Here is a 16,985-nt window from a genome sequence, read left to right on the forward strand (position 1 = left end):
TTATTCGAATTCTGAAAATCAGTTCAAGGCAGAGTCTGGAGGAACCTGGAAGCACAGTACTACAAGAAACCCTCGAAACCATGAAGCAAAAGTTGGCCGCATTATCCAAGCGCCTCAAAAGATACCAAAACACCACAGAGAGAAAATCACAGAACGCAATGTTCGAAAGAAATGAGAAACAGTTCTACAACAATATGAACGAGAGAACACAAGATGGAAAAACGCCCAGCGAAGAAAAAATTCACAGCTATTGGTCGGGAGTATGGTCGAACCCAATAGAGCACAATGTGGTAGCCCATTGGATCTGTGAACTGAAAGATAGAACTAATGAAGTGAAGCATATGGTAACCAAGGCTGTCGGGATCGGAGAAATACATCAGAGCATCAAGAAACTGCAGAACTGGAAGGCCCCAGGCATTGATCGTATACAGTTATTACTACAAGAAATTTACATTTACTCATTTTCTTCTGACTCAACATTTCCGGAACTTTTTAGACAACCCGGGAACATTCGCAGCTTTCCTGTGCACTGGCATCACATATCTGAAACCAAATGATGAAAATCTGCAAACTCCAGCGAAGTATCGGCCTATAACATGTCTATCTACACTATATAAGATATTTACATCTATAATAACCAACAGAATTCTGAAACACTGCGAGGAAAACCACATCATTGCCGAGGAGCAAAAGGGTTGCAAGAAGAATACCAAGGGGTGCAAGGAGCAACTGATTATTGACACTGTGGTCCTGGAACAAGCACACCATAAATCCAGGAACCTATACACGTGCTTCATGGACTATCAAAAGGCCTTTGATTCAATACCACACACTTGGCTCATACATGTTCTGGAACTATATAAAGTTGACCCCTCAATCATTCACTTCCTGAAGACGGTAATGGCAGACTGGAACACCTCACTTCACGTTTCTCTAAGAAACTGCAGTGTTTCAACAAGACCCATACCAATACGACGAGGGATCTTCCAAGGGGACTCACTGAGTTCATTATGGTTCTGCATGGCATTAAATCCACTATCCTACCTACTGAACACAAGTGGGTATGGATTTAGCATTAAGAATAAGCGAGAAGAGCTATTCAGAATCAGCCACCTACTCTACATGGATGACATTAAGCTGTATGCCTCTACCAAACCCCATCTCCAACATCTCTTCTCAATTACCAAGACGTTTTCTTCAGGTATAGGCATGCGGTTTGGATTGGACAAATGCAGAACCCAAACTGTCATCAGAGGATCCTACTCAGTACGAGGGACACCGTCTAGTTTAAGCGACGAATCCATACAACAGCTGGAGGAAGAAGAAATGTACAAATATTTCGGTTTTCATCAGAGCACTCGTATGAAACACGCCGACATCAAGAGAAATGTCACGCAGCAATATATAACACGCCTCAACAAGGTACTATCATCAAAACTGACAGCTAAACATCTTACCAAAGCAGTCATTACGTACGCCGTACCACTGCTCACCTACTCCTTTGGTATCATAAAATGGACCCAAACGGAACTTCAGCAGTTACAAACGAAAACAGCAGTTTCACTCACCCGGTACCATATGCACCATCCTAAATCTGCAACCGAACGTCTTATACTCCCGAGATCAGAAGGTGGAAGGGGCTTCTTATACATTGTCAATTTACACAGCAATCTGATATCAAGTCGAAGAGAATATTTCCACTCGAGAGCTGATACTTCGTGTCTTCAAAATGCTGTTTGCAGAGCTGATATAAACTATACACTTCGTCGCCAGAAATGCCTGTTTCTACCCCACCTACAAAATAGATGAATATGGCCACGTGGAAGCAAAAACCTCTTCACGGGTAATACCCCCATGAACTGGATCAGCCTCATATCGACAAACCTGCGTCGCACGCTTGGCTGACCTCCTCCGGCCTTTTCCCAGAAACAGAAGGATTTGTTGTGGCCATCCAAGATCCAAGTAATTGCTATACGGAACTACCGTAGATTTATCATGAATGATCCAACAGTTGTCTCAGACAACTGCCGCCGCTGTTCCAGAACTACAGAGAGCATACAGCACGTCATCTCTGGCTGCCCACACTTGGCCAACACTGATTATAAGCATCGACATGATCAGGTAGCAAAAATTATTCACCTGAAACTTTCTGTAAAATGTGGATTTCTTCAGTCATCAACTGCATATTGAAAATATACACCTCCACCCATTCTCGAAAACTCTTCATACAAACTACTATGGGACCGAGAAGCCATAACCGATGTCACGCTCAGCAACAATAGGCCAGATATTATTCTAATCGATAAATCAAAAAGATCCGCATCCCTTATAGAAATTGCTTGTCTAAACACCTCCAATCTGTAAACAACAATAGCCATAAAGATGTCAAAATACAGAGAACTGGCAATAGAAATACAACGCCTGTGGAAACTAGAATCAGTCACCACAGTTCCGATAGTAATATCATGTACCGGTGTTATTCAAAATGCTTGCACGGCTCTCTGGCCGCATTAAACCTGCATCATCACACATACGTAGAACTGCAGAGAGCCACCCTCCTGAGCACCTGCCACATTGTGAGAAAGTTTCTAGGAACGACTTTTCTTCTGACAACTCCAAACAGCATGAAGTTCCAGGCCGCAGTTCCAGTAATACTGAAGAACAGATTCCCAAAACGGGGAGATAAGAAGTTGTTTGTATTTATTGTATAAATGTATATGTTGTAATTATTTCTGTTGTAAATATTTGTAGATATATGTACCTGTAGTTTCATAATCAAGAGGGTGACTCCCTGCTTAGGCCGAGTCAGCCCATTATGTTGGCGGCACAAGCCGAGCCTTCCTAAATTGATAATAATAATAATAATAATAATAATAATAATAATAATAATAATAATAATAATAATCCTAGCTTTTATCTCAGTTTTTGAGTCGGAACTTTGTGTGATTTGGTCCTGTTTTACGACCGGATGCCCTTCCTGACGCCAACCTTGTGAGAAGGGATGTATTCAATATTGCGTGTTTCTGCGGTGGTTAGTAGTGTGACACGTTATGTGTAGATAGGGAGAAAGAAGTAGCCTATATTGAGATGATTACAAACATCCAGTCCCCGTACCAAAGGAATTAACCATGAAGTTCTATATGGTCAGCGTGACTACTTCCTCAGCGCTATTCCTTGGCTTTCTTGACCAGATCCGCTATCGCTCATATCAAACAGCTCCTCAGTTATTCACACGAGGTTGAGTGATTCTCGTTCTAGTCCTCAGTACAAAATTAAAATCCCTGGACTGGCCAGGAGTCAAACCTCGTTCTCCGGATACACACGGGGCTGGTTCTAAATACAGAAAACAAATACATTTCTATCATTTCTGAAATTGAAGTTTGAGCCTTTCTCAATGATCGAAGAAAGCACATACTTGTTAAATCGTCATGTAACTGGCTTTGACCTTCCGACATTACAGTTAACCTGAAATTCTTTCAGCTCTGGTCGATTATTCTTATATAACGTGCACTACAGAGGCTGTTGGGACTTGGTGTGGATTAGCCGGAAATGGTACGTAGTTTAGCATATGTTGATATTAAGTACCTGGTAATATTCATTTGTAACTACATCGAACACTGATTGCTATTCAGCCAGGGCTGTTCTTGTACATTGCCTTTAATTTCTTCTCGTCTGTTTTGTAATTTCTGGCTTGGAATTCGTAACCATGTACTTAATTATGCATTTTTGAACTCACGCAATGCGGAGCCCGCAGCATTCTGAAGACACGTGTTATTAACCTCAAGTTGTCTTACCTCTCCTTCTTATGTGGGAACGGATGCTGCCGGCGCCAGTCTTATATTATTTGTTGACCAGCTCCTTGTACGCTCTCTTTCTGGAGTTTGCAATCGATGTACCTTGTTCAGTTGAAGTTACTCACTTCAGACCTGTCCGGCTGCATGAATAAATGGTTAGCGTGCTGGTGTTTGGTCACAGGGGTTCCGGGTTCGATTCCCGGCAGGGTCGGGAATTTTAACCATCATTGGTTAATTTCCCTGGCACGGGGGCTGGGTGTATGTGTTGTCTTCATCATCATTTCATCCTCATCACGACGCGCAGGTCGCCTACGGGAGTCAAATCAAAAGACCTGCACCTGGCGAGCCGATCCCGTCATGGGATCTCCCGGCACTAAAAGCCATACGCCATTTCCATGTCATTACTTCAGATCTGGGACTTAATAAGTAAATTAATTCATAATCCATCCACTTTGCTTACAAGTAAATGGGCACAAAGATATAGTCTTCTTCCTAGCCTTTTACCACTTACTTGTGGTTGGCACTACATGTGGATTAAGCCCAGTTTAACGGCAGAATGTCTCTCCTGTCGCCAACCCTATGAAGAGGAATGCATTCACTATTTCGTGTTTCTCTGGTGACTGGTAGTGTGTGTGTTGTTGTGTTATGCGTACATGAAGACTTGTATTTAGACCAGGGCCTCTCAAACATCTCACGCGTGCAATCTGAGGTGCAGAGGTCCTGTGCACAGTGCATCGGTTCCACTCGGCTCGGCTAGGACCAGCGCTTCGTCTTGGGGCGACTCGGCTAAGCTGGGCACAACTCGGCTCGAATTTGGAGCGCTACGGAGCAAGTGGGGAAGAGGGAGACAGACGGAGCGAGCGAGAAAGGCGTGGGGAAAGAGAGAGAAAGCGCTATTGCTCCAAATTGAGCAATGGGGGTCTGCACTCTGGTCAACCAAGCGAAGTCGTCTTTTGCACCTTGCACCGCGCAATCCACCTCGAGAGGCCCTGATTTAGACAATACAAACATCGAGTCCTTGAGCCAGGTATTGAACACGAGGCCCTCTGAAACGAAGGTCAGTACGCTGACCATTCAACCAAAGAGCAGGGCAGTCACGAAGATTATATTTTATTTTCATTCCTACATTTACAGTCACACCCCTGTGGATGGGAGGGTGTGAATACATCCACAGGTAATACCTATCGCAGAGTACTTCACGGGGATCGCTGTAAGTACTTAGGTGTTATATATGGACAGATCTTCATTGAGGTTGTGAATAAAGGTTTCAGATCTCCTATGGTTATGAGAATGTTTACGGGTTGAAGTAAGGATGTAAAGGAGAGGGTGTACAATTCTTTCGTATAACGCCAATTAGATATGGTTCAAGAGTATGGAATCTACGCCAGAAATTCTTGATACGAGAACTGGAAAATATCCATAGCAAATCAGCGCGATTTTCCATGGGTGATTTCCGACAAAAGAGTAGTGTTACGAAAATGTTGCAAACTTGGGGCTGGGAAGACTTGGGAGTAAGGAGCCTGCTCGACTAAGCGGGATGTTCTGAGCTGTCAGTGGAGAAAAGGCGTGGAATGACAGTAGACGTATAAGCCTGAATTTATCAAGGGCTTTCCCTTTCCATAAATTTCCGAGTTCTTTGGAATCATTTAAAAAAGGACTAGGTAAACGTTTGATAGGAACTCTGCCACTTGGCGATATAGTCCTAAATGCAGGTCAAACTTGGATTGATTGATTGATTGATTGATTGATTGATTGATTGATTGATTGATTGATTGATTGATTGATTGATTGATTGATTGATTGATTGATTGATTGATTGATTGATTGATTGATTGATTGATTGATTGATTGACCAAATGTCGGTCACGTTTGCCAAAGCTACCTGTCCTATCCCTCAGACTTTCACCTTTTTCTTTTTGTTCCTGCTTTTTGTTCCTTCTTCTTTCTCGCTCTTCCACTGAGACTTTTTCTGGGATGCATCCCTCATTCCTGCATATTTATTTCTAAGTATTGTTCTTTCCTATATTTTTCTTTCGATGCCGACTTCTTCCAAGTCTTTGGTTTATTTCCCTAAATCACAGAGGTTGGGTTTTCCATTTTGCTTGTAGGGTCAGGATCTTGTGAACCAGCCTTTCCATGTTCGTTCTCTTGATGTGTTCATTGAAAATTAGCCTCATTTTCCACATAGTAGTTACCATTCCCTCGACTCTTTCATAAACGATTTCGCCTCAAGGAAGTGAGTCGATCCTTTAGCGACTTCTGCGGACCCAGGTATTTTCTAAGGAAACTTTTTTTTACTGGCTAGTTTATTAGACTGTTAATTTTGAAAAATCATATATAAATAGCGACAAGTATTTTTTTAAACCGAGAGAGTTGGCCGTGCGGTTAGGGCTGCGTAGCTGTGAGCTTGCATTCGGGAAAAGGTGGGTTAGAATCCCGCCTTCGGCAACCCTGAAGGTGCTTTCCCGTAATTTCTTATTTTCACACCAGGCAAATAATGGGGATGTACCTTTATTAAGGTCACGGCCGCTACCTTCGAAATCCTAGCCCTTTCCCATCCTTGCGTCACCGAAGTCTTCGATGTGTTAGTGCGACGTTAAACCCCAAGCAAAATAAAATGCAAAACAAAAAACGATCGAGTAAATTCACCTTACTACAAAATATTCAATAAAATATCAAACGTTCTTGTCTGAATTAAATCGTGCACACATTGAAATTGATATGTAAGGGAAGCTGGCTGAATCCGCAGGAACTGAGAGAAAAAGACTGATCGATTTATTACGTTCTCTAAACATCTTGTACTCCGATGCTAAAGGTTGTGAATTGTGCATTTGGTGATAGCATCCAGGAATTTAATATGTACTTATAACTTGCTTTACGTCGCAAAAACACAGATCTAATGGGGACTATAGGATAGGAAAGGGTTAGGAGTGGGAATGAAACGACCGTGACCTTAATTAAGGTAGGCATACAGCTTCGAGATTTACCTGTTGTGAAAATGCGAAACCACGGAAAACCATCCTCACGGCTGTCGACATTGAGGTTCGAACGCCTTATCTCCCGAATGCGAGCTGTTAGCTACGTGACCCAAACCGCGTGTGCCAGGCCCACTGAAATGTACGCACCAACATTTTCACACCATTCGCAACGGGGATTGGCTGCATAAGCAATGGTATTACTAGCATTGCTCATACCTCAGTCACTTCCACGTTATCAAAGCCAAGGGTGAGACTGAGGCTTATGAAAGTAACAAATCCGTTCTAGTCCATACCAAAAGGCATATCGCACTGTCAACTCTCGTCAGCAAAGCCATAGGTGGTTGTATGAAGTTTCTAATCACCAGATTGTATGCCAAAAGCCTGGATTAACTGAACCTCTCTGTAGTGGTCATATGGAGTGAGGGCAAAAGATGCTGTTGATGGAGATTCATTCGTCGGATGAGGACGTTAAACTCTGCGCAGAGCCCTATTCGACAGAAGTAGGCTATGTGACGACACCGGGTTCCATCCAACCTCTGCCTTCGTCACCACAAGCACCACCACCACCACCACCACCACCACCACCACCACCACCACCACTACTAATTTCATCATCATCACACCCTGACACGTGGATCGCCTATGAACGTTAAATAGAAGGACCTACACCAAGCGAGCCGAACATGTCCTCTGACACTTCCGGCACTAAAAACTACCCACATGGCACTACAGGCCTTGAAGGGCCTTGGCCTACCAAGCGACCGCTGCTCAGTCTGAAGGCCTGCAGATTACGAGGTGTCGTGTGGTCAGCACGACGAATCCTCTCGGGTAAGAAGCAGGCACGCTACCACTACATCGCGGAGCCTGCACTAAAAACTATACGCTCAATAAATAGTATTGTTTTGATAATCATTCCCAACATGAGTCATACTTCCAGTTTTACCTTAATATTATGGATTTAGCCGAGCCTCTCCTATTTAGTCTTCGAAATACGGAAACTGATTTCAGCAAAGTGCCATGTCAGGTTATTGAAGCCCCAGCTAGCACCAAGGTATAGGAACATGTCGGCTGCCGAGTTCTATTACACATATCCCGAATAATAATAATAATAATAATAATAATAATAATAATAATAATAATAATAATAATAATATAATAATAATTTCGTATGGGAATTGCTAGCCTGGTGCAACCCTTATAAAGCAGATCCTCCGAAGAGGGTGGACGACATCTGATGGGTACTGGAAACTGCGTGCTATTGTGCTGTAGTAGTGTTCTGTTTGTGGTGTGCGAGTTGCAGGAATGTTGAGGATAGCCCAAGCGCCCAATTCCCGACCATTCAAGATTTAAATCCTTAGACCTGGTCGGGAATCGAACGCGGGGCCCTCAATACTGAAGGTTAAAACGCCGACCCACTGAGCCAAGGAGCTGCACGCGACAATCACAAGTAACTGAACATGACGTGCAGCTGTAAAGTGGCAAGTATCCTTTCTCTCTAAGCTGATTCTTCTTGTGTTTATCCCACCAGCGAGGGTTTTTCGGTGTGTCAAAAGCTGTCGAGTGTGATGTGTGTCCATGGAACTCAGACCGACTTTTACTGGAGGCTCAAGGTCTGCTCGTCCTCATGTTCGTATTTCTGTCAGCTCTGTAACCCTAGGTTTTCGTGTCGTGGGTTATGTGGTGGAAATTTCTTAAGAGCAGGCTGATGGAAATCGTGATATCCCCCACTATTCTCTCTACGGCTTTTGATCACCACACACGCGCCCCATAAATACATGCATTTTATCACCTTCCATCGGGTATTACGGGTCTTCAAATGAATACCGCTTAAAACTGTTCAAACAAATTACATTCTCCTGCGTGATGAGGTTGGAGATCCTGGCTGATAAGAGTGGAGCGACTGGTGGGTAGTCATCTCACTGTAAAAGCTGAATAAACTGAATAATAATAATAATAATAATAATAATAATAATAATAATAATAATAATAATAATAATAATAATAATTGTACCGAAGGTATACCCGCTCCACGCATTTAAATCAAGAGCCTTGGAGAATGCCATCTGATATATGAGGCTTGCAACAACTAATGCAAGAAGTTTGAACATTTCTCAACAGGCGTCGCTACTATAAACTTATGTGAAGATGAACTATTAAAATTCTAGAGTAATTTTGTACGTTAAGGTTTCCTAAACTGAATTGTTTATACTTAGTTTTCGGTGTGCTAAAGTTTACAACACTTCCATCTCTTCACGCCAGCTTAAGATGTTGGCCAATGAAAAATTTCGTACATTTATTTTTCGGCCAGTCAAAACTTTCTGGTATTTATTTTCATTATCCAATGAGAATTGGGGTGTGTCGGGCCTTGGCCCAGAGTTTTCTGGAACTTTCCCCTCTACTATAAAAGCTGGCACTTTTCGAACAAAGTTGTCTTTTTGGTCGCTCCAGTGTATATCTATTGTGTGTTCGTGACGGAGGTGGGGGTGCCTCGTCCATCTTCGGGAGGTCCACCAGCTCAAGGTAATGGCAGATCCAGTTTAAAATATGATAGTCTTTCAATTCTAGCTCGAGGGATAGGTTTCAAGTCTTTAGTAATGTAACTTCATTTTCTAAAATGTAAATTTCAAACAAGCCGAAATAACTTAACCGAAATCGGGGAATAGAGAGTGAGGTACCCTCTCGTATTCCCTCTCAACTTGATTTTGAAGTGACTTGATTTTGTAACCTTTTCTATTTGGTAATTTCTGTAAGTTAAATATTTTCCTCCTTCTAGTCACCTCAGTAGTATAGGCTTAGCCTCTGTAACGTCGGGCCATAAGGCCAAGTAGGGTTTTATGCATTTAATGTAAATTTCTAGTAGTGCAAGAGTTCGCCTCCTTACCATTTTGGTTTTTAGGTCAGTATTTAACCTTCTGTTTTTACCAAAGGCCGTTTAGAATGGGTACTTGTTACCCTGTTTAACTCCATTTATTTCGTGTTAAAGGTATCAGACTGTTGAGCAGTTAAGACAGTGATTACTGTTTAATTTTGTTAAACGTAGGTTGTGCCTCTGATAGGCCTGGAAAGTGTGAATTTCCGGAAATAGATTCCTAAGTGTTAATTGATAGAGCAAATATACTCTTACTTTTGGTTTAAAAACTGGGAGATCTGTCTCCTTAACTGATGATTGAATGGAACAGTAGTGCTCAAGGAACATTTGTAATTGGGAGCTTCAAAATCAACCTGTAAAATCGTTATCTGATTATTTTACAATTCTCTAAAAGTGTTTATCAAGCTTACGAGCTAACTCTAGTAACCAATTGTTACTTACTTGTCAAAATATTAAGATTTGAAAAGAAAAAAGGGGAAAGGTTAAGAAAAGAAATAAAACTGCCAAGTTTAAAGTTTGAATTCAATCTTCCGAGTTTGGTATATCCACCCCATTCATGCCCGCTCCTTCTTTCACCTCTGCTCTCCATAATATCTCCGTAACAATAATAATAATAATAATAATACGAACGTGGAAGTTGGTGACTTGGTCTTTGCCCTCAGCTAACCTCTGATTAGGCATCGTGTACTTGTGGTAGTGTAGTCGGGTCCTTCGTTCTCCTCCTCTACCCATCCAAGTGGTGATCACGTACTGTGTTCCGTAACTTACACGGGATCTGATGTTTCGACATGTGTGCGCCGTTGGCTCAGTGACCGTAAATGATTAAAAATACAATAAGAACGTCCGATTTCATACCTGAATGTTCAGCTTACTGACATCGGTTCAGTCGGCCCCGGCTTCAATTCTCGGGAGGGTCGGGGATTTTAAATGTCTGAAGCTAATTCCCCTTGTTCGGACTAGGTGTTTGTGTTCGCTTCAACATACTTCTCTTTATATGAACACAGCACATCACACGACTAATCGCCGCAGAAATACGTCTTACTGAATACATACGTCCCTTCACGTAGGGTTTGGGTTAAGAAGGGCATCCAGTCATAAAACTGGACCAAATCCACATCAGTTGCAGATCCCAAAATAAACTGAAAGTCGGGATGTAGAAGAAGAAGGGTCAATAAGAATGTATTATATTCATATCCGTTAAAGATACCCACATTGTATTTTAATATTCTTAAAATAGTATTGAAGGTCTCTTGAAATAATATAGACCTACTCCCCTTACTGTACAGGTTTTATTCATCAGCCCAGCATTGTTAAATTAGGCAAATTGAGGGATGTACTTGTTTTCAACGTACGATCATACATTTGGGAGCAAATCAGTATTCCCAAGTATAGTTTTTCAATCTAGCGTTTTATAGTACGAGTAAATTACATTATTACATTCAGATACACAATTCCTCACTTAATGAAACGCTCCTTGAGTAAAGAGCTGAAAATCTTTCTTTCCGTTATCTTTTGAGCTATTGTATATGCATTAAGCATATCATGAGAAGGATCTTGTAATTGATGAGAGAGGACCAATGTGATAGAAAATATCTCGACAATTACTTCCAGTGCCATAATAAAATAAAATTCATTTGCAAACAGCTTTCCATTAGCCAAGGAAAAAGCTGTTCCTTGTCTTCTGTGAGCAATTCCTTCAAGTAATTCGACCACTGCCGAAACCATGGCTCGGAAAACCAACACAGCATTTTCCCTCTCCATCTACCGAGTATCACAAAATGACTTGAGTCTTGATTTTGCTTTCAGTGAAGATTTTCTGAATCATGGCTTCTAATAATGTCGTTTGTTTTGATGTTTCTCCAACAAAATTGCACACTTCTTTTATTGTTCCGAATACAATTCTTATTTACTGTACAGCGCAAGCTTGAGAAATGGCTAGATTCAGCCAATGTTTAGCTCAATAGTTGTCGGATACGCGCCTGTAGCACGGTGTGTTTTTCTGCCATATTTGGTCCACCCTCATAAGCCTAATCTCGTACGATTTGAACTGACAAACCAATGCTGTAAAGGTTAGTCACAATAGTGTCTACTAATTCTTCTCCTATTAGATCATTAACAAAGCCCAAAAAGTTATCCTTCAACATGTTGCTTTGTACATCCAAGTTACTAATGCGCAATGTAAATTGTTCACAGGTACTAACATCTGTTGTCTCGTTGGCTAAAATTGAAGAAAGAAAAAAACTTAATTTTCCTAACAATATTCTTTAACATTGTATCTCCATAACACATCATTCTGTGCCATCGTGCTTGTACCGGGCGGTACACCTCCACGCCGCTAATTCAAACTTTGCGCCAGTTGAAACTCCCCTACTGGAGGAAGTCTGAACTTTATCTAATGTTTTAATTTTCAAGTTTCTCAGAAGATGTCACTACTTGGAAATTTTGAAGTTTCTGAACTGGGCCGTTTTCGATGTATTTTTGTTTTACCTGTAGTAAGAAGTGTGAACTTTCTCTTCTAGAGGACACTACTGAAGAACTACAATGGTGCACCCTAGTGCGAAGTGAAAGAACTGTTTTTTGGAGAAATTTTTATTTCAAAAGTTTGTTCCTTGTTAAATTTCTTTCTGTTATTGTTTAAGTTGGCTGTATAACCCTTTCTTTCCCCTTGTTTTGAATTTAGCCAATCCCGAATTTCTTTAATTAATTTATAACCAATCAGGTGTATCTTCTCCAACTTGAATGTCTTGCTTAACCCTAGCCAATAAAGTTTTTGTGCGCGGGTGTTCTCATTCCTGAAACGCCTCGAACTTTCCGCGAGAGTATATAAACTGCTGATTTTCGGGTCTCTGCGCCACTTCAGTACCAACTTTCAAAGTGTAAAGTACGTAGCAGGGGGCGGGAAGCGCCTCTTTCTTCGGGCAGCAGTTCAACAACAAGGTAATGGCCGTTTAATAACTTCTTTTCTTGCTAGCTCAGCAGTTTAACTCTCGGGGCGGGTCCGAAGTTTTTCCACCATGTAACTTTTCCCTAAAATGTAAAGACTCTTTGTATCTATTCTCTTGTAAGCTACATACTGGGATAGAGAGTGCTTAACCCTCTCGAGCTCCCACTCATATTGTTTTGAGGTGAACTTATTTTCACAACCAATTCTTCCTTAACGTAATGTAAATCGTTTCTTTCTAAAGTCACCTCTTTAGTATGGGATTAGCCCTTGCATTAGCGGCCTAGAGCCAGTTTAGGTTTTAAACAAAAGGTATTAGGAGTGCAGATCGCCTCCTCTCAAATTGTTATTTTGGAGGTCATGTAATTAACCTTTTTTTTTTCACTTGATAGACCTCAGTAGGTTGGGTATTTTACCCCGGTGTCTATGTCCTTAGAGGACAACTTGAAGGTGGAGTTTGGTGTGGCCTTTGATAGGCTTAAGGTTGAGAGCGAGTGGCTCTTTTTTGAAAATTGAGTGTGTATGCCTCGATGAGGCTTTTCTGTGTAATTTAGAGCAAGTGCTCCTGGGCATGAATGGGGTTTTCTGCCCCTCTGTTAAATCTTGTTTTGGGGTAAAGTTGGGCTAGTTGCCCAAGAATTGTGAGTCCGGGGCTCGAAGCCCAAATCCTGTTAACACTGTAATTGTTCTTTGTTGCTTTGCTACTCTGTACCTGCCATGCTTGTTATTTCTTGATTTTGAAAAGAAAATATAACCTTGTTAAATTTTAAATTAACTTTAATTTCGTAGCCTGAGACCTGTTCACCCCGGCACCTTCTTTCACCTCTGCTGTTCCACAGATACCTCGGAACAGTGCTAATTAGAGTTGCATTTCTAGGTGCCTTTTTCACAAGTTCTTAAAAAACGTGATCACCAGCATCTACTCGAAATCTAAGAAATGCGCGGAAAATCCTTTCCATTGTATTTCCCGTACTTGAACCCAACATTACTCCATCATCTTTATGACCTCTCAGGGGAATATTCCGGCCACCACACAATAGTAGCGTTTTTATATAGAAATTGTATGCAACCTGTTTTGTTAAACTATTTTTTCATATGCCAGTCAACTTGTACCGATCCACTGTCACAATGGCCTTCCATAGGTTCATTAAAAGCACTTGCTTTTACTACAGACATTTTACGACGAGATGAATTGTTTAGTTTTACCAACTGCATTTCTAGGGCGACGAAAGGTTTTGTGCCGGGCTGAGTAGTCCAACTTGGCAAGTTCGATACTGGCTTAGTGCGATGGTATTTGAAGGTGTTCAAATACGTCAGCCTCGTGTCGGTAGATTTACTAGCACCTTACATAACTCTTGTGGGACGAAATTCCGGCACATCGACGTCTCCGTAAACCGTAAAAGTATTTAGTGGGACATAGAATAAGTAACATTATTATAATTATTTTAGCTTTCAGTTTTTCTATCGCCATTGCACAACGTTAGGACACCAATCTTAATCCTAGGTCAAAAGAAGTACACTACAAACTCTTCTGCAACTCCCATTTTGAACGCTTTCTTGTATTTTCATTTTACGCTGTTATTCCCTCGTGGTTTCTGCCTAGCCGAAACGGTAAAGGCGTACTCGCCTGACCTGGTAGGATGTGAGTTCGATTCCCCGTGAAGATTTCGAGAAATTTTGAAACGAGAGTTGTACTTTTTGAAAGACACATGACTCTGGGGTTCACTTAGCCTTCACTGGCTAACCACACACCATTTATCGCTGCTGCTATCCCACTAATTCTCGCTACTCACCATTTATAGCTATTTTCACTCCCACCGCATACCAACTATAGCTACTGCAAATCTACAGGTTCTCGCCGCACACCATACATCGCTATTTTGAACTCTCTTTACTCTTACCACACACTACTACGTACTCGCAGGAGACTTCCCCTACACCTGAATTCAATCCCGCACTATACTGCAATCCATAAGGAATCAACCATAAATTTTCTAAATCTCCATATGGTTCGGGAACTTACGTTTCTATGACGAGGACTGTGTTTGATGTAACATTTCGGCGGGAGATGGAATACCGCAGTACGTACTGCAGACATTCCTATTTTTAAAATTAGCGTCTAGCGAGAAGAGGTCACGATTCCCTGCAGTGCGATGTCCTCGACGTTGAATTAGAATTAACGCAGCTTAATTCGCGCAGTATTAAAACGTTATTAGCTACTTTTATGTATATGCGCTGGTCAGACAGTTAGTGCCATGAGAGTGCATTAGGGAACAGAACTTGCGACCTGCTTAGTCTGCGTGACAAGCATCGCATTTCGCTTGCCAGCCACAGTCCCACTGGAGTATAAATGAGCTGCTGAAGTGCTCACGTTAGCCAGCCGCTGACTCATTGCACTGCGGTTCTATAACGCGCCATGTCACACCGGTATGATAGATCCACTGAAATATCTCTAAAGAGAAGAACGGGAATGTCGTAAAGGACTGAGAGTTTGTTTGCTGAGGCAGTTATTCTGTGACAGTCTTGCTGACCAAAAGAGCTTCTGAAGACAGGGGTTTATTTTCATCCCTGCTCTCCACATTTGACTCCCTTTCTGGCAGAGTCGAACCTGCCCTAACGGACACCCTTATTTAGCGTACACCTCCCCATACGGACAATTTTCCTCGGAACCGATTTTATTTTACATAAGACAAGTGTTAAATTGGCCTCATTTAAGCGGACACCTCGAACTCCGGACAGCGGACATCGTAATTTGTCCCATCCACGTGACTTCAGCGGACACTTTACACGTTGCAGGACAATTTATTATGCCGGACCATGCCATCCTTTCTTTTAAAACCATTCTTCAGGCATAAAGAAATCCCTATTGAATGTTTGTACTATTTCGAGTGCAAGGGGAGAGAAGGTGCATCGGAATGCAGTTTTACCTAATGGTAAAATTCTAATTGCCCAGAAATGCTGCTAGAGACTGCTGACTCAGTTACCTGTGGATATTCTTCCCATCTTGCATCATTCTATTCATAACTCGGATTGTCGCTGATAAGGTCGAGCTCAGGTATACGGGTAAACTTGAGAAGGGAAAGACAGTACAGGCGCTAATTAGTTGGACAGAAATACCGTAGCATTTCAGTTGTCTGTTAAACATGAGTAACAAAGAATTACTTCAAGAAGCTGTAATGTTTGTAAATGATGTAAAATCACTTATAATAACTCTCTATGAAATACTAACACAGAAATGACTTAGCATAATAAAAATAAAGATATGTATGCTTATATTTAAGGTGGATGTTCTTTGCCGTTAAAATATTCGATTATTTTTACAAACTTGTTTTAGCGGACACCTCTCGTAACGCACATTTTCCCTCGGAAACGGTGGTGTCCGCAGAAGGGAGGTTCGACTGTATGATGTTTTATAAAATTAACCATGAACCTTGCAGTCTGTGTGTGTACTGTCTATAGTTAACGGATAAGCCCTCTTTGATAAATCCTTATATGATTGACTGTCAGGCCGGGAATACAAAACTGGAACAAATGGTCATTTCAATTATTTGGACGTGTATTCTCCTGGAATGGTCGTATAGGCTAGTAACTAAAATTAATTATCAGTGTTGCAAAGCTAATGCAGTGAACTCGTAGCTACAATCATATGTATCCTGTAAGAAATAAATCTTGGATGAAACTATCTTTACATAGGTCTGTTTGCAGACCGACTTGCTATACGGGAGTGAAAACTGGGTGAACTCAATATACCTTAGTCATAAGTTGAAGTAACAGACATCCAATAGCGGGAATGTTTGCTGGTACAAGCAGATGGGTACTCGTAATGAGGAGATAAAAGGAATAATATGCTCATAAAGTCTGTGCCTTTGATGTCTAGTTAACTTAAATATAGTTAGGATTGGCTCTTTATTTCAGGCGACTCTTATCGCAATAGTGTGCTCATAAACTCCGTGTCTTACAATTAAATGTTTACATCACATGAGCAGAGTTACGATCGACTGTTTATTTCAGGTGGCTCTGTTAGACTTATTTAAACTCTTTGTTTTGTAGTCCCCAGTGGTAAGGCTTGGTTCTCTGTTTCAGGCGGCTTGGACCTGCGGCTCACTGTAGAACCACAAGACACGGTGGTAGTTCCTGGCAGTTCGGCCATGCTGCACTGTGCGGCCACCAGCTTAGATCGTGACGCTGTGCCCATGATCAAGTGGAGGGGAGAAGACCGACAGCCCCTCAACTTGATCGGAGATTCCTACAGGTAAGTGTTTTCGAAGAGTGTAATACCATAGTCGGTAATATACTGATAGTATCCTGCTTGTAATGACATACTAGTTTATTGTGTTATTTCATTGATTTCAGAATTACTTCCCCCTTCCCATCGGCATGCCTTTTATTCTCTGTTCTTACCT

At 41.6% G+C, this 16,985-nt stretch overlaps 1 protein-coding gene across 1 annotated transcript in view; it reads left to right on the top strand.

Annotated features, from left to right (window-relative positions):
* LOC136874463 (neogenin) overlaps positions 1–16,985 on the top strand; it is a 453,251-nt gene that overhangs the window by 139,163 nt on the left and 297,103 nt on the right. Inside the window, exon 2 of the mRNA XM_068227813.1 lies at positions 16,666–16,834. Within this exon, the coding sequence (XP_068083914.1) occupies positions 16,666–16,834 (169 nt within the window). The remainder of the gene's footprint in view (positions 1–16,665; positions 16,835–16,985) is intronic.

Source organism: Anabrus simplex, chromosome 5 (genome assembly GCF_040414725.1).
Source record: "Anabrus simplex isolate iqAnaSimp1 chromosome 5, ASM4041472v1, whole genome shotgun sequence".
Classification (NCBI taxonomy): Eukaryota; Metazoa; Arthropoda; class Insecta; order Orthoptera; family Tettigoniidae; genus Anabrus; species Anabrus simplex.